We start from the raw sequence: 22495 nt of genomic DNA, 5'->3' as shown, positions 1-22495 counted from the left end.
CAGCCCTCCCCGGCTTCCCGCCGAACAGCTGATTCGCGGGAAGCCGGGGGGGAGGGGGCGTGGAGAAGCAGAGTGGGCCGGTGGGTTCAGGGGCGGAGGTGAGCCGGGGCCGGGTGCAGGGTGGGGAGCTGCCAGTGGGGGCTCTGCACCCACCAATTTTCCCCGTGGGTGCTCGAGCCCCGAAGCACCCAGGGAGTCGGCGCCTAAGGCCCCATTTTTGATGTGATCAATGGGGGGAGCGGCCTCTCCCCCTGCTCCCCCCTAGCTACGTTCCCCCGCCCCTAGGAGCCAGAGGGACCTGCCGGATGCTTCCTGGGAGCTGCCCCAGGTAAGCACCGCTGGGACTCCCCACCTCGCCCCCTGGCAGGTGCCTCTGGCTCTTAGGGGTGGGGTGGGCACCCACTACGGTGGTCCACGAGACCCTCCTGCCCAGTTCTGGGGGCAGTCAGGGGACAGGGGAGGGGGGTGGATGGGGCAGGGGTCCTGGGGGCCGGGCATCAAGGAACGCGGGGGGGGTTGGATGGGGCAGGAATCCCGGGGGGAGGGGGTGGGCAACGACCCCCTCATAGGGTGAGGAGGGAACCCATTGTTAAGATTTTGGTAGCTCATCACTGAATGCGCCTGCTTAGAAGGAGTTATGCGGTCATTTGTAACTGCTGGCAATAGACTGTTCATAACCCTCAGAGAGAGAGCAAAGCCCAAGGACTGGGCTTTCGGCAGACTGGCTTGCTGGGGATATCACAGTGTGAGGCAGGGACCAGTGCAGCTGTAAAAAAAATCCTGGTCAGAAGGGAGAGAGAGACGCGGGTCTCTACCCAACAAAGGCAATGGCTGGGAGCTAGAAAACTTAAGTGGGTGACGTTTGAGAAGCCATGGAGAGGGAATACAGATCCAGTCACCCTGCAACTGTGATAGGCCCCACAGTCAAGCTCCTTCTCCTGGGTTGTAGAGGGTCAAATTGGCCAGTGCCAGGAAGAGAAGAAGCTGTCGTGAGTGGGACCCTGAGAGGAAGCAGCAAGGCAGGGCTCTTTGGGCACAGAGCCCACTGGAGGGGCAGACTTGGGGATTTCAAAGCAAGGTAACTAGCAGCTGTTGTTAGTTTCTACTGCATTCCGGGAAACAGGACTTTGTGTGCATTCTTTGTGAATAGATGAGATTACACCTAGGAATAGACCTACCTCATCTCACTGATTTCTCCTACTAATGGAAGCAGCCCTGCAAGGCCCCAGGTAATGGCTAATTCCTTGGGCCAGAGGGGCAACACTACACTCAAGACTTTGAGGCACTCAGATACCATGGTAATGGGGGCCATCTAATTACCTAAGACAGGTATTGCCCAGGGTACACATTAACCCTTGGCTCTAGGGTGAAAGAGGTCATAGGAGTGGCACTCACACTGCAACTGACTATAACCAACCAATACTGGAGGAGAGTTAAATACCTGTGGGTTTATGAGTTTATCGTACATACCACTTTCAAGCTGTTCCCATCCACCCACAGGCACCCTAACTTTTGCTGATATCCTTATCAGATTTTTATTGGTGTTTCTGGTAAAGAGATGCAGCAGGCCCTCATCACTACCAGGAACTGAGGGAGATTTAGTTAATCATTGATTGGCACCAACTGTGTCTAGGGACCTCTCCTCCCTCTACACTTTATCTCTGGTATGCTCAGCCATAAATTCAGCTGCCATCTCTATGTGGACGGCTCTCACAGATACTGCTCTGCTCCAGACCTGACTCCTGTCCAAACTGAAATCTTGCCCTGTCTCTCTGACATCTCCTCATTGATGTCTAGCTGTCGACTCAACCTCAACATGACTAAAACAGAGCTCCTAATCTTCCTCCCCCAGCCCACCCCGCTACCTTCTGTCTTGAGCACTGAGGACAACACCACCATCCTGCTGGTCATTTAGGCCTGTAACGTGGCCATCATCTTCAACTTGGACCACTTTCTAAGGCCTCATATCCAGTCTATGGCTAAATCTTGCAGACTCTTTCTGCATAACATCTCTTAGATACAGCTTGTCTAAACTGCTCATCCAGGCTCTCATCCCACGTCTTAATTACCACAATATCCGTCTCTCTCGCACTGACATACATAGACGCCGACTCTGTAGGTGCTCTGGGGCTGGAGCACCCACAGGGAAAAATTGGTGGGTGCTCTGCACCCACTGGCAGCCAAGCTCCATGCCCTGTCCCAGCTCACTCCATCTCCGCCTCCAGCTCCTCCCATGAGCGCTGCATCCCCGCTTCTCCTTCCAGTGCTTGCCGCCGTGAAACAGCTGTTTTGTGGTGTAACAAGCTCTGGGAGGGAGTAGGGAGGAGCGGGAATGCGGCCCGCTCAGGGGAGGAGGCAGGGAAGAGGCAGAGCCGGGGTGGGGATTTGGGGAAGGAGTGCAATAGGGGCAGGGAGGGGGCGGAGTTGGGGCAGGGACTTTGGGGAAGGGTTTGGAATGGAGGTGGGACAGGGACAGGAGATGGCGGGGCAGGGGTGGAGTCGGGGCGGGGAGGGATCGAGCACTCACCCGCACCAGGAGAAGTTGGCGCCTATGCTGACCTATGCAATCTTGCCCCACTCATATCCATTCAGAATACCACAGCTGCAAAGATCATTTTCCTATCCCATCAAGTCAAGTCTTTCCTCTCTTTGCATCCCTTCATGGGCCTCCTGTTCTTTATCTTATTAAACATAAGCTGGTTGCTTTCACTTTGAAGGCCCTTCCTGACCTAACCCCACTTTACCTATCATCTCTCATTCAGTAGTACTGAAAGGTTGACTCCCACCTCTGACTGGCCCAGGATGCACCCTTCATCACCCACTTGTTAAATTTTCAACTAAGCACCTTCATACTTTCTCCAGTGCTGCCCCTCAGGGTTGGGAGGAACTCCTGGCAAATACCCCCAGAGCTACCTCGTTATCTGTTGTGCTCCTGTACTAGATATGGACTGGTCTCAGCCCCTGCTTATACACACCACATGTGTTCATCATAAGATCCTTGAATGCTCTGCTGGGTATAGCTAAATTTTAGCTTTAAATAAGGTATTTTACACTCAGTGCCACCTAGTGGGAGAACAATATAATACAGTTTAGCATCCCATTACAGCTCCCCCTTTAAAGTTCCACTTTCCTACATTTACAATATTTACACTATCATATTGTCTTTGAAATTCAGTATGTATCAGTCTTTTAAGTGTCTCTTAGTCATACTGGTTTTCTAGTTACACAACCTGAATATATAACAGCGTGGTCTTCTGGCTGTCCATTAGCTGCAACAAGTGGCTGTGGTTAGTTTGGAATCCTTGAATCTTCTTCTGCATCTGCCATCCGTGGAGTGTTCTCTGTTGATTGTTCATTCTGAGGAACAAACTGTAGATGTTGATGGTTTCTGTTGCATTCTCCACTGCCAGGCTTGATTACATATGGTCTGGACACTGAATTATTTTTCTTTACAACACCTGGAGTTGTCCTTCCTTTTTCTCCATCCAGTTGGACATGAACATGGTCACCAGGTTATAGACCTGTTAGTTCTCTAAATGAGTGACATTTGTTGTAAAAGTGTTCATAAGGGCTTTAAGCATCTGTATCCGATTTGGCTACTCTCGTCATGTCTGGTCACTTTGGAGAGAGGCTCTTTTCCAAAGTTGGAACAGTAGTTCTGAATTGTCTTCCCATCAGGAATTGTCCTGGACTATATCCAATAGCTGCTATTGGTGTTGATCGGTAACTCAGAAGAGTGAGGACTAGATCTTCCTGCTGTAGGATTTTTTTGGCTGTCTGTACCACTGTCGCAGCCTCTCCATTCACTTGTGGGTAATGTGGGCTGCTAGTAATATGATCAAAATCATACTTCATTTGGAATGATCTAAATGCTGCTGCAGTGAATTGTGATCCATTCTCCATCACTAGTTGTTCTGGAATACTGAAATGAGCAGAAGTGCTCTTCAGTTTCTCAATAACACTGAGACATGTTATGTCTTTCAAGTACATTATTTCTATGTACCTGGAAAAATAGTCCACTATGGCTAGGAAATAATTAATTCTAAATTTGCATAAATCTGCAGCTTGTCTCTTCCATGGTCTCTCTGGTAGTGATGCTTGTACACTGTATGGCTGAGAATTGTCTCTTAAGTTGATTTGTACTGGATCTCCTTTCAAATGTCCAATGTCATCAAGTCCTCCATCAAGGTCTTTCACCTTTCACACTAGGCCCACAATGGCTGCCACACTGTGGCTGAAAAGGTTGTTGGTCTTTGATCCTTTGATCCACATGCACTCTGAATGCATAGTTTTTGTCTTTGTAAGTTGTTTCTGTGGTAAACTGGCCCAATGCAATTCAAAATACCTCCAGGGGTAGTCAGAGCTGTGTCAGAGTTAAGCACTGGGTGGGGTTGAAGGTGATTGTAAGTCACTTCTGAGATGACTATGACGTCAGCTCCTGAGTCCATTTTAAAGTCAATAGACTTGCCATGAATACTCAGCTTCACTCTCCAGCTAGGTTCTATTTCATCACAAGAGGTGGATCTCAGAAACAATGGCTCTTGGTTGTCTGTAATATGAATCAACTCCCTGACTGCTTTGGTGCGGCTAACAGCTGCAAAATGTTCATATTTCATGCATGTATTACACCAGTGGTTCTCAAACTTTTGTACTAGTGATCCCTTTCACATAGCAAGCCTCTGAGTGCGACCCCCCCCATAATAAATTTAAAGCACTTTTTATATATTTAACACCATTATAAATGCTGGAAGCAAAGCAGGTGGAGTGGAGGCTGACAGCTTGCAACCCTCAGGTATAACCTCAGTGACCCCCTGAGGGGTCTGGACCCCCAGTTTGAGAATCCCTGTATTACACCATGTGCCTCTGGCTGGACATGTATAAACTCTTTGGATATGACTTTTTTCACACCTTATGTACGTAGGCTGGAATTTGTCCCTCTTAGACTATGGTGCAGCTGCGCTGCTGTAGAGCTGCTAGTGCAGATGCTCTAAGTCAATGGGAGAGAGCTCTTCTATCAACTTATTTACTTCAGCCCCCGTGAGCGGTGAAGCTCTCCCACTGACATAGCTCTGTCCACAGCAGTGCTTAGGTTGGTGTAACTTACCTCGCTCTGGGGGGGGAGTGGCTTATTCACACCCCTGAGTGACATAATTTATACTGATGTAAGCTGTAGTGTCTACATAGCCTTAGCCTGGGAGTTTTCTCTTCTCACCTAGGTGGTTTTATGATACTAACTTTTAATGCTCAAGTGTCTGTTTACAGTTTCTAAGCTAGTTTCAGGTTTTTCAGGTAGTCAAGTTGCTCTAGGTTTTGCTGTTTCACCAGTTCAGACTATTTTGCAATTTGAAGAGCTGTGTGTGGGGTTAGATCTATTTTTAATTGCTGTAAAGGTTTTTGCCTGTTAACCCAATAGCCAGCCTGTCTCTAATATTTCCATGTTTTGCAATCCCAAAATCACAGTTTTCAGCCACTGTATGCAGAGCTCTTTTAAACGATTCAGCATTTTTCTCTGGTTCTTGAATTCTCTGTTGGAAACATGCTTTTTCTTAAACCACATTTTAAAAGGATTTAAAGATATGCTCTGCTTGCTTCCCTATAGCATAAAATATAAATGATACCTGTACATCTCCAGTTTCTTTGTGCAGCTTGGTAGCAATGCAAAATCTTGCAAAATATTGTTTTCAGTGTGTCCATTCTTAATGTTTGTCAAAGTTGAAGTTCTCTGGGGCATTGAAGAGTGGCATGCTGTTGAGATCCTACAACCTTTGTTGCTGTTTTCCTTCTGTTTCTGTTCTCAGTTTACTTCTGACACCATGTCATGTTTTTCTGTACCAGATATGGACTGGTCACAGAGCTGGTTTATACACACCAGATATGTTCATCGTGAGATCCTTTAATGGTCTGGCAACTATACCTAAGGTTCGCTTTAAATCAGGTGTTTATGCACAGTGCCACTTAGTGGCAAAACAGTATAATACAGTTTAGCATTCCATTCCATTATCCTATTTCAAAATCTTCCTTAAAATTCTCTTCTACTGTGAGTCCTACAGAAAACTTGGCAATGGTTAGGCTGCTATTCTGTGGTCTCAACACACCATCATGCTGACTGGTATTGTTTCATTGTTTCCTTGTACTCCCCCTGTCTGTCTGTATCTATTGGTTGTACTCCCCTGTCTGTCTCCATCTTATAGTCTCTCGAATTAGATAAGTTCATAGAGGATAGATCCATCAATGGCTATTAGCCAAAATGATCAAGGATGCAACCCCATGCTCTGGGTGTCCTAAGCCTCCAACTGCCAGAAGGGGAGTGGATGACAGGGGATGGATCACTCTGTAATTGCCCTATTTGTTCATTCACTTTGAAGTATCTGACATTGGCTACTTCAGAAGACCGGATACTGGCCAAATGGGGACCATTGGTCTGACCCAGTATGGCTGTTCTTATGTTCTTTATAATGAGGTTGTCAGCTCTCTGGGGCAGGAACTGTCTCTTAGTTCTGTGTTTTTACAGCGCCTAGCACAGGTCCTGCTGAGGTCCTGGTCCAAGATTGGGCCTCCTTGGTGCTACAAAAATACGACTACTACTAGTAGTAATAATAATAATAGTAAGTAATAGGCAGAGATGCTATAGCCTTGATTCAGCAGGACTCTGGTGTAACTGGGTGCACAGCTATATCATTAGCTTCTGGGAGTGATGGTGATGTGTGGGTGATTTGCAGTGAAGGATTTGTGTGATGGGGACACCCATCCTGCTGGGAACTGGACTGAGGCCCAGCAACTCCTAGTGGTGCTGTGATATATTTAACACCCCTGTTGCCATGGATCAGTGACTCAGCTCAGGCTGCTGTTGAGTGGTGACATATTTCACACCACCCTGACTCTGCATTGTTACATATTTGACATGGGGCACAGAGAAGAGGTGACATTCAAACTCCTAGTCTCATCTTCCTCAGCTTTCCCCATATTTTGCGCTGTAGGGCTATGAGCCAATGACTTATTTCATGTCATGTAGGCAACACGTGCTGATATATTTCATGCTGGGGTGCCACAGGTCAGTGACTTATTTTACACACCCCTGATGCTCTGTGGTGACTTATTTCATGTGGTGATGCCATGGGCCAGTGATTTATTTCACACCCTGTTGATGCTGCAAAGCACATAGTCTGTGTTCCAGGTCTGTGTGCCCATGACTTATTTCATCCCAAGTGGGCACCATGCCAACAGGATGTTATGGCATATTTCGCTCCACATCATCCCCAACAGCTCCCCCTCCACCCTGAAACTCCATTGTGTAGGGAGGGGCAGGGAGACTAAAGTGTGTGCTCGTGAGAAAGAGGGAGAGAAAAATAGTCCTTTGATCACATGACCCAGGTAACATGGCGCTGCACTGGGAGGACTCGGACACTTAAGGGGAGAAAGTGACGGACTTCTGGTTTGGAGCAGAAGTAGCTGGTGGGGGCGTGTTGTGAGGAGGAGGCAAGACGCCGGTTCTGGGGCTTCCCCGGTGAGTGAATGAGAAGTGGCCCCTCCCCCCCCGTTCAGGTGGGGGCAGCCGTCAGTGGGGGAGCGGAGAGCCCCCCGGGGCCGGAGAGGAGAACGGGGCTGTGGGGTGCTGGCGGGGTGGCTGGAGCAGGAAGGGATGGAGCTGGGGAGCAGCCAGCAGATGAATTTGGGGGAGGGGTGTCGAACTACCAGAGGGCAAAGGGGGGGTGAGGGGCCGCTTAAGTGTCTAATCCTAGACACATATCAACACTTAAAGGGCTTTACTAACACTAATCCTTCATTATACACGGCCCAGGCCCTGGTTTTCAGGAGTGAGGCATATCTGAGTGCTGTTGTGAAGGAAGCTGAGAGGCTAGTTATTTTTTTAGGGTCACAGGTTAACACCAGACCTGTGGTTACTTGAAAGATCATATGTTCAGCTATAGGCATCTTTTAATTGGGGGCCGCCATATTTGGGACACGTGATAACGTGGATACTGAAGTTGTCTCTGTGTCCCACCACCAGGAGGCACCTTTCCTCGCTTTGCTCCTTGAACTGAGGCTGCTAATAAAAGTGGTGGTGGTTTTGTGGCTGCCTGTCCAGTGGGAGTGGGACTGAGAATTAAGTTGTATCCTGTGGGGCCACTGAACGAGTGTCAGACGGAAAACAGTTTGACACTGGCCACTGCCAGAGACGGGATATTGGAGCTGGTCCAGTCTGGCAGTAACTATTCCTATATTCAGCCACTCCTGACATGGGTCATATTTGAAATCAGTGCACTAAAGGTGGAATAATCTGAGCCGGTTTGTGTCTCTCCCCTGCCCTCCCCCCCTTGCTCCTAGAGACAGACTGGAGCTCCTAAACTAAAGGTGAAAGGCTTCATACCCCATTCCTGCTCTTCTGAGACATCCTTACTTCACCACTCGTGTGTGTTTATGTTGGAAACCATCCTTGTTGTATGCCAGTGTCTGCTATCAGACAGCGGTATCTCCCCTCTTCCTGGAGTAGAGACAGGCTAAGCAACCCCTCATCCTTGCTTGTTTGTGCTGTTTCTCACTAGAATAATTGTATCCTCAAGCACGTCCTGAGCCTAGTCTGCTACTAGCCATTGAGCAGGGCCATGTGCTGTGACACCTCCACCCAAAGGGCAGGTTATGCTTTGGTAACTTTTCCTAACACCTGAAGCCACCTGCCTTGCCAAACTCTTCAGCAGCTGTGTCTAGGCTGGTGGCAGTGAGCTGGGCGGAGTAGGGAGGCTAGACCCAGCAGCTGAGCCAGGTCTCCTTGGGGCAGGGGATCTGCCCGGCACAAGACGTGGCCCCAAACTCTGTTCTAGTCTGGGAGGAGGACGGCCTCTCTCTTGCTGCTTCCTGATCCTAGGAGGCAAAGACGGCGCCACCATGCGGCTTTATCAGGAATGGGAGGGGAGGGGGGACCGCGATCAAATGATTACACGATGGTCCCGCCGTCACTGGAGCAGTGTTTTTTCCCTCCGCCTCGTTATTGTTTTTGGCAGCGTGATGGTGATCACGTGTCCGTCATCACGTGTCCCAAATATGGCGGCGCCCTAATCACTTCCGCGCCTGGAGCTGGACTTCCCAGGGGTCCGGTGACCGGAAGTGAGCGCCGCCATCTTGTTTCTGTGGTTTTGCGGGAACAGCTGGCCTCCGTCGGGAGCTGCGCTGCTTTAGGTCTCCTGGCCCTTCCGCCCTCCTCCGCGGTGAGTCCCAGGCGAACGGGACGGGAAGGAGCCCGAGGGATCACGGCCCCGGGCTGGCTTGTGCTCAATGCGCATGCGGGGATGGTATCCGCGGGAAACACGGGGGGCGATACCGTTGAGGGACGTTGGGGAGCACCGTGAGGGGCAGAGGCCCTTGGCCCTATGAAGACCCCGAGTGGCCTGGTCACGAGGCTTAAGGGTTTCCTGCCTGTCCCTCAAGTTCACAGTCCCCTGCTTCGAGCCACGCCCCCCTCCCTGCCCAGGGCACCAGGCTCCTCCTCTGTAGCCCTCGTTCCTGCCCCGCTGGAGGTGGGGAGATCACTGCAGGTGGCGAAGGCGTCTGAGATCCTGCCTGGCTTCTCCATTTCTCTAGTACCCATCGCCGGGCTGAGTTTTCCCCAGTGGAGGAGGTGCAGGTTGTGTGTCTGGGCTGCATGCTGCCAAAGCTAAGCAGCTACGGGTTTACTACAGGTTTCGCTCTAGTTGCTAGCCTGTGTAGGCCATCCACTTCCATAAGCAACTGTGAAAATAGCCACAGGATTCCCAGTCCAGCTTTGTTCTGTCAGCCCCACGCAGGCAGCTGGGTTTTCTGCTGATCACTGTAGTACATTCATGGTGTTATAAGGTATTAGGTAAAGTGCCATACATTTATGATGTACCAATCAGACACATCTCCTGCTGTTGAGAGCTTGGTTGAGGAGAGCTTGGAGAGCACAAATCAGACACATCCCTACCCCAGGAGAGCTTGATCTAGGAGAGCATAGCGAGCACAAATTGAGACCATCCTCACCCCTAGAGAGATTGGTATTAGGGCTATCAAGCAATTAAAAAAATTAATTGCAACTAATAGCACGATTAATCGTGCTGTTAAACAACAATAGAATACCATTTATTTTAAATATTTTTGGATGTTTACTATATTTTCAAATATATTTTAGTTACAACACAGAATACAAAGTGTACAGTGCTCACTTTATATTTTTATTACAAATATTTGCACTGTAAAAAACAAATTTTATTTAATTCACCTCATACAAGTACTGTGTATTGCAATTTCTTTATCATGAAAGTTGGAGTTATAAATGTAAAATTTTATGTTAAAAAACTGCATTCAAAAACAAAACAGTGTGAAAGTTTAGAGCCCACAAGTCCACTCAGTCCTACTTCTTGTTCAGCCAATCACTCAGACAAACAAGGTTGGTTACAATTTGCAGGAGATAATGCTGCCTGCTTCTTGTTTACAATGTCATCTGAAAGTGAGAACAGGCATTCGCATGGCACGGTTATAGCTGGTGTTGCAAGATATTTATGTGCCAGATGTGCTAAAGATTCATATGGCCCTTCATGCTTCAACCACCATTCCAGAGGACATGCTTCCATGCTGATGTTGGGTTCTGCTTGTTAACGATCCAGAGCCGTGTGGACTGACGCACATTCATTTGCGTCATCTGAGTCAGATGCCACCAGCAGAAGGTTAATTTTCCTTTTTGGTGGTTTGGGTTCTGTAGTTTCTGCATTAGAATGTTGCTCTTTTAAGACTTCTGAAAGCATGCTCCACACCTCGTCCCTCTCAGATTTTGGATGGCAGTTCAGATTCTTAAACCTTGGGTCGAGTGCAGTAGCTATTTTTAGAAATCTCACATTGGTACCTTCTTTGCATTTTGTGAAATCTGCTATGAAAGTGTTCTTAAAATGAGTATGTGCTTGGTCATCATCCGAGACTGCTATAACATGAAATACATGCAGAATGCAGGTAAAACTGAGCAGGAGACACACAGTCTCCCCCCAAGAAGTACAGTCGCAAATTTAATTACTTAGTTATATTTTTTAACGAGCATGGAAGCATGTCCTCTGGAATGGTGGCTGAAGCATGGAAGGGGCATACAAATGTTTAGCATATCTGACATGTAAATACCTTGCAACACCTTTCAGGTGACGTATTATAAGAAGCAGGCAACATTATTTCCCATCAATGTAAACAAACTTGTTTGTCTTAGCGATTGGCAGAATAAGAAGTAGGACTGAGTGGACTTGTAGGCTCTAAAGTTTTACACTGTTTTGTTTGAGTGCGGTTATGTATCCAAAAAAAAAAAATCTGCATTTGTAAGTTACACGTTCATGATAGAGAGATTGCACTTCAGTACTTGTATGAGGTGAACTGAAAAATACTATTTCTTTTGTTTATCATTTTTACAGTGTGTATATTTGTAATAAAAAATAATATTAAGTGAGCACTATGCACTTTGTATTCTATGTTGTAATTGAAATCAATTTTGAAAATGTAAAAAAAATCCAAAAATATTTAATACATTTCAATTGGTATTCTATTGTGGTAAGTGCGATTAATCGCGATTAATTTTTTTGAGTTAACTCACGCAACATTAACTGCGGTTGACAGCCCTACTTGGTATCACTGTGATAGCTTGAACGTAAGCAGGAAATAACTCTTCTCCCCTCTGTCTCTCAGTGGAGTTTGCGTGGGTGATTCCCGAGAGCATTGCAGGCTGGAAGTGCAGGCTCCCGCCATGGTGAAGATCTTCGTGGGAGGGGTCTCCCCTTCTGTCACAGTGGATGAGCTGAAGAAGCTCTTTGAGCAGTATGGACAGGTGAATGAGTGTGACATCCTGAAAAATTTCGCCTTTGTGCACATGGAGAAGGAGGACGAGGCCCACAAGGCCATCAGCGAGCTGCACAAGCAGGAGTTCTACGGGGCCCACCTGACGGTGGAGTACGCCACCTCCAAGATCCGTAACGCCACCAAGATCTATGTGGGCAATGTGTCCAGCAAGGCCACGACAGCACAGATCAAGGAGCTCTTTGAGAAGTTTGGCAAGGTGGTGGAGTGCGACATTGTAAAGAACTATGCCTTTGTCCACATGGCCAAGGAGAGGGAAGCCATGGATGCCATCTTGAACCTCAACGACATGCCTCTGGAGGACCAAAAGATCTTTGTAACGCTGTCCAAGAGCAACAACTCACTCAAGACAACCAAGGGGACCTCTGTGCCACCTCCAACCCCCCCCAGCTACTACTTTCCCAGGGGGCGCATCCCCCCGCCACCACCTCCGTATACCCACTATGCGCCCCGATCTTGGTATGACCGGGAATATTACGACCGCTATGCCTATGAGCTCTACGACCGGGCTATGACTGCCAGGACAGCATACGAGAGGGCCCTGCCACCTCCGCCCTCTACCCCCACCGCATACAGAGAGAGGAGCCCTGTGGGCAGGCGGACGACCGCTGTGGTGGCCCAATATACTGATCCCTACGCTGCCGCAGCTGCCGCCCAGACATACAGCCAAGTGTACAACCAAACGGGTTATGCAGCAGTGGCGGCTGCAGCCGCAGCAGCAGCTACCTACTCCCAGTACACCATGGGTGCCACCTACAGTGCAGGGGAGTACTATGAGAAATACAGCAACGGCTATGCCACTCAATATGCCCAGACGTACTAATCTGACTGGGCTTATAGTAGTAAGTGACCAGAGATCTTAGCTTCGGTGGGGGGCGGCGGCATGGGGTGGAGAGAAACTAGCCCTAGAACTCCTTATTGGCACAGTTTTTTATGGGGTAAGGGAGTGCCACTCCTCCCTAAAGTAGCTCTCTGATGCCATCCACAGTGGATGGAGATTACCATGCCTCCTGAAAGGCGGTAAATAGGCTCCTATGAACTAGAGAACCTTTTGTGTGTGTGTGTTTATATATATATATAAATATATATAAAGATAGCCTAGATTTCCTTTGAAGGTCAAGTAGCGCTGGCGAGAAGTGAGTTTGCCTGCCTCCCTCCCTCCCCATTAAGATATTAACCTGCTTTCTTTTTCCTTCAGTCTTTTCAAAGCTCCCACTTTCCGAGGTTTGTTAGGTTGCATCTTTTCTCTACTTTCCCCCCTCATCCCCTTTCCCTCCTGGTTTCCTTTCCTCATGTTTTGGTTTGGTTCGGTCTCTAAGAAAATAATCCCAGTTTGGAAGATCTGTCGCCCACTGTGACGAACTGGCCCCCTGCAATTCTGCACTGAAGGCCAAGGCAGTTCTCCTCATAATTCAGCGCTGATCCTTTCTTGATTCCCTTCCCATCTCATCAGTTTTAACTGTTGTAACTTGCAGTGCTCTTTTTTCATTTTTTGCTGGCTAATTCCTCGGCACGGTCTTCCTGTGTTGTGCATTGCGGAGCAGAGTTTTGAAATGTGTGTCTCTAGATCCGTAGCTAGGACTGGAGGGTGGGAGGGGTGCCTTGTTCTGTTTCTGTACCTCAATATGACAGAAGGAAGTGGATTTTTTTTGGTGCATCCAAAGTCTCTGTCCGTGTCATGGCTTCTTTTTCCCTTTTCATTTTTTTACATTGATGATTAAACAGCTTGTACAGAACTTCCCGGCGTCTCGTCGTCAAATCAGCTGCTGCGTCGCTTTAACTGTGCCCAACCCTCTGTGCGGCTCTTCTTTTTCTGCCTCCCTCCTCTGTGCCTGGCATATGGCAAAACTGACACCCCAATTTCGCTTGACCGTATCACGCTGCCTGTTCCACCGCAGTTGCCTCAGTTAATGGAGCGACCCTCTTCCCTTCCCGTCTCCATGTGCCCTCCCCCACAGCGAGTGCCTTGTTAGCAACCCCACAGGCTGCCTGGGTTTCCCTCCTGCCTTCTGGCCGCAGCATTCCTTTGCTCTAACTTAGCCAGGGCATCTGTAACTCTGACCTACTGCAAGCCCCTTATCTGTTTATTCCTGTTGTTGATGCCAACTCCCCCCCGCACCCACACACATTTGTTTAGACCTCACTTGTCAGGTATCTAACATTGTAACCCTTTCTCCCCCACCCCATTGATTTTTTTTTTCTCCATACACAGCCCGGTGCTCGGAGGCGTAAGGGGGAAAGGGATCTCGGCTGCAAAGGTGCAGGCAGAGCTGATTCAAGACAGCGCAATGCCTTTAACCACCACCCTGCTGAAGGAAGCGTGAAGCCTTCACTACAAGCTTGAGTGAATATACCACTCCCCTTGTCCCCTACCTGCGCTTCTTCCTCTTCTGGTGCTCTTGGGTTAGCCATTCAGCAGTCCAGAGGGCACCCTCTGGTGAGAGCGCAAGGCTAGCAGGACTCATGGGTTCTATTTCTAGCCACTCCCTTCCCCTCCCTGTGCCTCGGTTTCCCCACAGCAGAGATTGTGTTTAAATCTTTGGGTAAGCACTACATGTGCAAAGAGATCTTGGCTTCTTGCTGGGGATGCTGCCTCCACCCATCTAAAGCGCTCCACCACACCTCCCCACCCCAACCCCACCCCTTGTGATGTACTCTGGCTAGTTCATGTTCCTGCCCTTACTGGGTTTGAAGATCTAGGGACAGACCCACTCCTTAGCACATGCATGTCTCAGCCTGGGGATCGCTTTGGTCATTCCAGATCCCCCTGCATGCATCCGCTTAGGGCTAGCACACGCTGCTTCCATTTGCTTTTTAGTAGCTGTCTTCAGTTGCCAGAGATAATGGCACAGGAATCCATTGTGCTGCTGAATAGTCAGCTTGAGCTGCTTTCTCTCCTAGGAGCAGACTCTGGGCAGAACATGGTCACCGGCTGGGGCCAGGAATTGCACCCCCCATTGGTACAGCATTGGGTAATGCCTTCTATTGATGTGGGATACAGAACTAGGTGGACCACTGGTGTGTGAGAGAAGTGATAGAGAGACCCTTTCATTCCCCCAGCAGCACGTCTGGGAGGTGAAGTGGGAGCATCAGAAAAAAACAGTCGACAGGGTAAACGTCTCCCTCTGGCATCTGTCCATGGCAGACTGAGGTAAGGCAGAAAGACCTTCCTGATGAGTGTTTGAGCCTGTGTTTATTGGAGATGATGTTGTGAGCAGGGGAGTGGGGTACAGGGGGGAATGGTGTAGTGGTTAGAGCAGGGAGAGTCTACCACTATAAGCTTGTAGACAGATCACTTCCTCTCCCTGTGTCAGTTTCCCCATGTGTGACTGAGGGAGCCTTTCAGTGCCTGGAGAGCCTCTAATGGAAAGGGCTGTATACGCATCATTGCCATTTAGCCCAGGCTCAAAGGTCAGACTGCTTCCATCCCCTGACCAAGCGGGGGTGGGATGATGTATCCCAAGAACAGGATTTGGAGGAGCCCGCAGCTCAGGGGAAGCCGCTCTGAGCGTCCAGTCAGAACTGTCTGGATCTGGCTGTGGGGGAGCATTAGGGAGCAAGTCTTAGTTCCATAACCATCCAAAGAGGGGGCACGGTATCTGCTTTCAGTACGGTTCATGGACAGACATTTGTCAGCCTGACTTCTGAGCCATCCTGTTGGGACTGTCAAGTCTGCTGACTCCCCAGAGTCTTTGGAGCTGGCAGCCATGCACCATCCGAGCTCTGTGTTTAAATCTGTGCATTCTATGCTGAAGGCCAGCTGTTAACCCAAGCCCCTCCAGGCCAATGGGAAACCAAAGGGCAGGGTGCAAAGCCCCTAGATCCTTTTAGAAACTCAGGAAGGAGGGGCTAGTGAATCTAACTCCCCCGTCTATTCTAGATTGACCCTATCCCAAAGAGACCTTACATCAAGGTAACCCCCAGACCAGGAACTCTTTTGGCCTCAGATGACATGTCAGGGGAAGAGCAGGATTTCTGGAGGACCCACCAAGCATCCTGCTAGCAGAGGTGAAAGATGACTTGAGGGATTCCCTGAAGATCTCCCAGTCTCTTCTCTCTAACCACTGTGAGCCTTAAACACCCATGGGGACTCCAACCTGAGATGAAGCAGGAGGTAAGCGCTTTTCTCCCCCCTTCCCTTTCACTCGCACTCCAAGAGGAAGGAATAGTCGTGTGCTTCTATCACAGACAGCACAAGATCTGGGTTCTGGTCCCTGGTTCTGGCACTGACCTCCGGGCAAGTCTGTGGATCTCCTCTATAAAAGGGGGAAGGGTTGATTCAAGTTTGGTTAAGATCTCCACTGGCTGATGCTGAGTCAAGTAGTATTAGAAATCCCTGCCGCGGAGAGGTTATGTTCTGAAAACATGTGCCACCTGCCTTACTGTGGTAATCTAGTTTAGGTCTTTATATGGTTCCCATAGTGACCTGATCACTGTCTGCAGCCGGGGTGGAGATGTGAGAGTAGAGCAGTCTTTAATCTCACAGACAAAGGCAGAACAAGAGCCAATCGGTGGGCGTTGAAACGAGACAAATTCAGACTGGAAATAAGACAGATTTTTAACCCCGAGAGGAATTAGCCAGTGAACATAGGGACGTTGTGGATTCTCCATCACTTGGAGTCTTTAAGTCAAGACTGGCTCTCTTTCCTAAACCTGCACTGTACCTCACACAAATTACAGGAGTGATGCAGGAAAAGGGATTCTCTGACCTATAGTATGCAGGAGGTGAACCTTGCTGATCAGAATGGGCCGTTCTGGTCTTCAAAGCAGTGAATCATTTCCGCAGTATGTGAGCATCTCAGTTTTGAATAGATTTATCTTCCCAACACCTCTGTGAGGCAGGGCAACGCTGTTCTCCCCATTTTACAGATGGGGAAACTGAGGCACAAAGCAACTAAATGACTCGGCCAAGTTCACGCAGACAGACTGGCAGAGCAGGGACTCAAACCCAGGTCTCCTGACTCCCAGTCCTGCACCTGAGCGTTAAGATCATTCTTCATCTTCTAAGTTACGTAACATTAGGGTTGCTTGCTTGAAGAAATACAGACCCTTGGCTCTGGTTAGGTGGCCCTACTAGTGCCATGAGCCCAGGCTCAGTGTGGGGTGAATGCAGCCTAAGGTGAACATACAGATCTAGGGCAGCTGACAGTTCTCAGCTTCAATTCCTTGGCACTACTGCATCAAAATGGGTGCGCTCTCCTCTTCCTCATCAACCTGAACAGGAAGGGGCAGATTGAGGTAAACCCAGGCCTTTGGCACAACAGACCACCCACAACATGATCCGTGTGTGGAACGGCTTGGTGACGACGAGAACTGAAAGGAAGCCTGGAGCTGGGGAGCCTCCAGCTGAAATTCTCTTCTCTTCTTACTCTCTCCTAGAGCAGAGCGGATTGGGCCTTCTCTCTCTCTCTGTCTCTCTCTCTTTCCCTCCCAGCCCAACTTCACCATCCCTTGTTCTCCGAAAGCAGCGAGCTCCATCTCTGCCACAGTGCTCTGGATGCTGTCGGAAGGCTCCCTGCTCGGTGAGATTCTCCACACCTCCTGGCTGCTGGGTAACGGGCGACGGGCGCAAACTCAGCCTTGGCCCAGCTCTGCCCGGGGAGATCTGCATGGAGCTAGGAGTTGGGAGAGGTCTTTCCCTGTGATCACGACTGGTGCTTGGGGTGGGATTGATCTTTCAAGGTGTTGAGAACTCTCATCACCTGGTGGGTGGGATGCCGGCTTGTAAGGCTGGCATGCTTTCTCCATCTAGGGGTGTTGGGACAGGAGGGAATTCTCTGGCGTAAAGATCCAGGTTGTCCCAATTTCCTTCTGGGTGATAAAATTCTTCCTGCAGCCTTTGGTTTGGGTGAGACTGGTGGGGGCAGCCTTGCATCTTCGCTCTATACCAAGGCAGCTCAGATTTGGTGGGGCCTCTTCTCTGCCTCAGAAAGATCTCTAAACCGCTGCTTCTAGGTGGGAGTCACCTTGCTTCCTTGTCTAACCCGGGGCCTTGACCAACACCACACCTTCCACAGCTTCCCTCCTTGATCCCTGCCCCCTGACATGGGGGGGTCCCGCATCAGAGATGGGGCCAACAGAGCTCGTGTGTGGGACGAGAACAGAGGCGTGTCTACCACCGGGTATCTTCAGCAGTAGTCTCGACTCCTTATTCATTGCAATTGGCTCCAGCAGAGAAGAATGGAGTGCGGGGACTGCAGGCTCCTCTGCATTGGATGAGCATGGCGAGCTGCTCCTGAGGCTGGTAGGTGTGTGTGTGGAGGCCAAGGGCGGGGTAGAAGGCTAGAGCTCAGTGCTTTGTGGGTTGGAGCAGTGGAATACATTAACTTCCTAGGAGGCTCTGAGCAGCAGTAACTATAAAGCCTCCCTCCTTTAGAGATCTGGGTTAAACTTGACCATAGGAGCTACATGAGACGGGTTGAGTTTATTTTGCTGCTCCCCAATGAACTAACCCCCCGCACCCCACCCCACCCCATCCCCCGGATGGCCAGATAGCTAGTGTCAGCTCAGGAGAAGCCCAGGATGGACTAGTGGAGGTGGAGGGTGTTGCTACAGGACATGATTGGGGGCCATTGGCTGCTGTGTGAGAGAGGAGTCTGGGATGGGTATTGAGGGGGGTCAGCAGAGCTGGGAGAGGAAGCCAGGGGACTGTGTGTCAGGATTGAGAAGGACCTTGACAGAACTGTGTAGCGGGGGAGTCAGGCTGGGATAGCTGGGCGGCTGTGGGTTGGGATTAAGGAGCATTGGCAGAGCTGGGGCGGGGGGGGCTTGAAGTGGAGCCCAGCCTGGGATAGCATCAGGGCTGCGGGCCAGGACTGAGGCGCATCAGCAGAGCTGTGTGTGGACCCAGAACTGGATTGCCTGCTAGTTCTGTGTAGCTGGTGCTAAGCTGCCGTGACATTTCACATTGGAACTCCATCGGCACTAGGGGCAGCCCCCTCTGCAGAACCCTAGCATCTCTGAAAGCAGTTGGTTTCTGCTGTATCAGTGACCATTGGCTACCTGGCTCCAGCACTCATCCGAGGCCCAAACTGCACTTGAGTGAAATTTGTCACCCTGGCATAGGGCTCTGGGGTTGGTGGGTGGCACCTGGTACAGCATCACACAGGTAGGGGCTGTAGGGGCAACGCTTGGGACTAATAAACATCCTTGTTTTCAGTAGCATTTGGGCTGGCGGCTGATTATTTCGTGTCTACCTCGGTCCGTGGTTCTCTGCTAGTCACTGAAGAGGGCCAGCTGGCTTTGCTAATGGGCTCCTCTCTGAGGAGTCACAGACCCTGAAATCTTCCTCCCAGCTGATCTCATGATGCAGGAGACACCATCCCTCACCTCCCTCTCTTCTCTGTCCATAGAGCTGCTTCTGTGGTGGGATAATGGCCCAGTGGTGAGGATGCTTGGGAGACCTGGGTTTAATTCCCAGCTCTGCCACAGACTCCTGGTGTCACCTTGGGCAGGCCACTCTGTCTCGGTTTTCACCATCTGGACAATGGGGATAATAGCTCAACACTGCCTCATGATGGGGAGGAGGAAAAAGAGGTGAGGCTTCAAGGCACCCAAATAAAGGCAATCCCTGGCTCTTATGAGCAGATCTCAGAGCACTTTACAAAGCAGGTCAGAATCATGACCCCCCCCACATTCAGGGGAACTCTGAAGCACAGAGTGGAAACGTGATTTGCCCATGGTCACCCAGCAGGCCAGTGGCAGAGCCCCACTCTCCTGAGTCCTAGTCCGGTGCATGATCCCCTGGGCCACACAGGCTCTCCTAATGGGGATCAGATAAGTACCTTAGATGGTCAGAAGTACAGAACAGTTGGTGTTAGAGGGCCACCTACCCCAGAGCAAGGAGAAGGGGAATCCTATATAATGGGAAAGGCTACTTCTGAAGCTAGACTGACTCCGCCTCCCACTTAGAATCATAGAATATCAGGGTTGGAAGGGACCCCAGAAGGTCATCTAGTCCAACCCCCTGCTCGAAGCAGGACCAATTCTCAGTTAAATCATCCCAGCCAGGGCTTTGTCAAGCCTGACCTTAAAAACCTCTAAGGAAGGAGATTCTACCACCTCCCTAGGTAACGCATTCCAGTGTTTCACCACCCTCTTAGTGAAAAAGTTTTTCCTAATATCCAATCTAAACCTCCCCCACTGCAACTTGAGCCGGGACCAGAGCAGGAATGCAGGTCAGAACTCCTGTAAAGGGCTAATAAGCAATCTCATAGATTCATAGATATTTAGGTCAGAAGGGACCATTATGATCATCTAGTCTGACCTCCTGCACAATGCAGGCCACAGAATTTCACCCACCACTCCTAAAAAAGACCTCACACCTATATCTGTGCTATTGAAGTCCTCAAATTGTAGTTTGAAGACCTCAAGGAGCAGAGAATCCTCCAGCAAGTGACCCGTGCCCCATGCTACAGAGGAAGGCGAAAAACCTCCAGGGCCTTCCAATCTGCCCTGGAGGAAAATTCCTTCCCGACCCCAAATATGGCGATCAGCTAAACCCTGAGCATATGGGCAAGATTCATCAGCCAGATACTACAGAAAATTCTTTCCCGGGTAACTTGGATCTTACCCCATCTAAAAACCCATCACAGGCCATTGGGCCTATTTACCATGAATATTTAATTACCAAAACCATGTTATCCCATCATACCATCTCCTCCATAAACTTATCGAGTTTAATCTTAAAGCAAGATAGATCTTTTGCCCCCACTACTTCCCTCGGAAGGCTATTCCAAAACTTCACTCCTCTGATGGTTAGAAACTTCTTCCAGTAGCCTTTTCTTCCTTCCCCTGGAAACATGGAGCACAGTTCCCAGGCTATGGGTGTGGTCATAGGATGGGGATCTCCCAAATGATTGATAGTCAGTGCCCTCCTAGGTACTATTTCCTAGAACATTGTTTACTCTGCTTGCCAGTAGCCTCGCTCCCATGAGGAAAGTGAAAGTGTCAAGTGTTTTGTTTTGTTTTTAACTTTCCATTGTCTGGCATTCAGTCTCACAGTCCTTTATCAGTGCCAGCAGTGCTGAGAACCTCCAGCTCCTGTACTTCATATGAGTTGGGGGCTGCTCTGCATTTCTGAAAAACAGGTCACTTCCCCTCTCTGGCTCCTTTCTCCAGCCTCACTCCTGTGGAGGGTTGAAGGGCTGGTTCGTCTCTAACTCCTGAGAGTTGGATCCCCTGTAGGTACAGGGGAGGGCGTTTGCTCTTTTGCTGAGATAGAGAGGACTTCACTCTCCAGAGTTTGTACTCCACTATCACGTGCTAGTATGAAATTCAGTCCCAGAACGGAGAGGGCACCAATTTTTGCACTGATCAAATAGCTCAATCAGTTTCTTCATCCTGGTTCCTGAAGGGCTTCTGTGGAGGAGGGAGGCTTGGAGGTGACAGCCATAACCAGTGAAATGAAGAATGGCTACAAATTTCCCTGCTACTGGTCATTTGTGATGCTACTGTATTTCTCTGTGCTCACCACCTTGAATAGCTACCTGGTTGTGCTGCAGCACCTCCTTCCAGCTGAGGGACGCAGAGGCATTTGTACACCTTGCATAGCACCAGCTTGGTGCTCTGCAGCTGTTGCACCACCCTCTCTTTTCAGTAAAGGTAGACAGTGAGATGTGTAAACATAAAAAGAAAAGGAGGACTTGTGGCACCTTAGAGACTAACAAATTTATTAGAGCATCAGCTTTCATGAGCTACAGCTCACTTCATCGGATGCATCCAATGACGTGAGCTGTAGCTCACGAAAGCTGATGCTCTAATAAATTTGTTAGTCTCTAAGGTGCCACAAGTCCTCCTTTTCTTTTTATGGATACAGACTAACATGGCTACTACTCTAAAATGTGTAAGCATAGTATATCATCTACCAGCTATGCAAGTGATGGGTGCTTTGCAGAATAAGCATCCCTACAAGGGTCCTAGCCCCCAATCTAGTGCGCACAGGAGCTCTGAGCTGTGGTTGGGGAGGGGTGATCCCTAGGGGCTTGGGAGGAGTTAATAGCAGTGAAAGCAGAGATCATTGCCCTGTTTTAAGGGATCTGGGGTGTGGGAACCCCTGGCCTTGATAAGGGTGGCCTGTTTGCTATTAGCTCTATCACCAACAGCAGAAGATGATTCGGAGACCTGTGATGACACAAACTGGGAGCGGACGTGGCACGTGGCTAAGCCACCAGTGCAACTTCCCTTCTGCAGTGGGATTCGTGCCACCAGCAGAGATGGCAGGAGCCTAGTTGGTGGGGTCAGGGCCAGTAGTAGCCAGCCTGGCTGTTAGGGTGCACTGCTGTTTGGCTGGTTCCCCCCACCCCATCTAGGGTGGGGTCAGTGACTTACTGCCCCCTCTCATTTTCCCCTGGCTTGGCTTGGCTGGCACCTGGCTTAGATGGGGTCCCATCCAGCTGTTCCATTTCGGGCTTGCTTTCCCATCAGTTGTAAATGAACCCCTTTGAGGGGCTGTAATACCACTCTCCACCCCCAGGTGACGCTGTGGGCTCCTTTTAAGGATTCTTCCATCTGACAGTCCACCTCTGTGATTCCTGGGGGTGGGATCTGTAATTTCAGCCCCGTCGCCTAGGTGGCGATGTCGGAAAATCTAGCGTTGTGAGGATCTCTCCTGGCGGCCGGATCCGTCCTCTTTGGTTTTCGGCAAGGGGGCGGAAGG

General features: G+C 49.7%; 1 protein-coding gene across 13 annotated transcripts; it reads left to right on the top strand.

Moving 5' to 3' along the window:
* The first annotated feature begins 7388 nt into the window (after positions 1–7388).
* LOC140914344 (RNA-binding protein 4.1) lies at positions 7389–22484 on the top strand. Of its 13 annotated transcripts, none has more exons than XM_073351910.2 (5): positions 9090–9203; positions 11671–12680; positions 14051–14182; positions 14740–18082; positions 22396–22484. In XM_073351910.2, exon 2 carries the CDS (start codon positions 11729–11731, stop codon positions 12659–12661), a length of 933 nt encoding a protein of 310 aa, XP_073208011.1. In that variant the 5' UTR covers positions 9090–9203; positions 11671–11728; the 3' UTR covers positions 12662–12680; positions 14051–14182; positions 14740–18082; positions 22396–22484. The 13 variants fall into 13 exon arrangements, with proteins under 13 accessions (XP_073208008.1, XP_073208011.1, XP_073208009.1 ...); XM_073351908.2 differs by lacking the exon at positions 22396–22484 and adding an exon at positions 19191–20260; XM_073351915.1 differs by lacking the exon at positions 22396–22484 and having other exon boundaries at positions 14740–14810; positions 14902–19002.
* The last annotated feature ends 11 nt before the right edge of the window (positions 22485–22495 follow it).

This window comes from Lepidochelys kempii, chromosome 7 (assembly GCF_965140285.1).
Source record: "Lepidochelys kempii isolate rLepKem1 chromosome 7, rLepKem1.hap1, whole genome shotgun sequence".
Lineage (NCBI taxonomy): Eukaryota > Metazoa > Chordata > Testudines > Cheloniidae > Lepidochelys > Lepidochelys kempii.
Note: the sequence above shows the minus strand (reverse complement) of the source record. Positions and strands in the feature narration are given on the sequence as shown.

Excerpts from the sequence above, each read along its gene's own strand:
- LOC140914344 (XM_073351910.2), top strand. The coding sequence starts at position 11,729 with ATGGTGAAGATCTTCGTGGGAGGGGTCTCCCCTTCTGTCACAGTGGAT.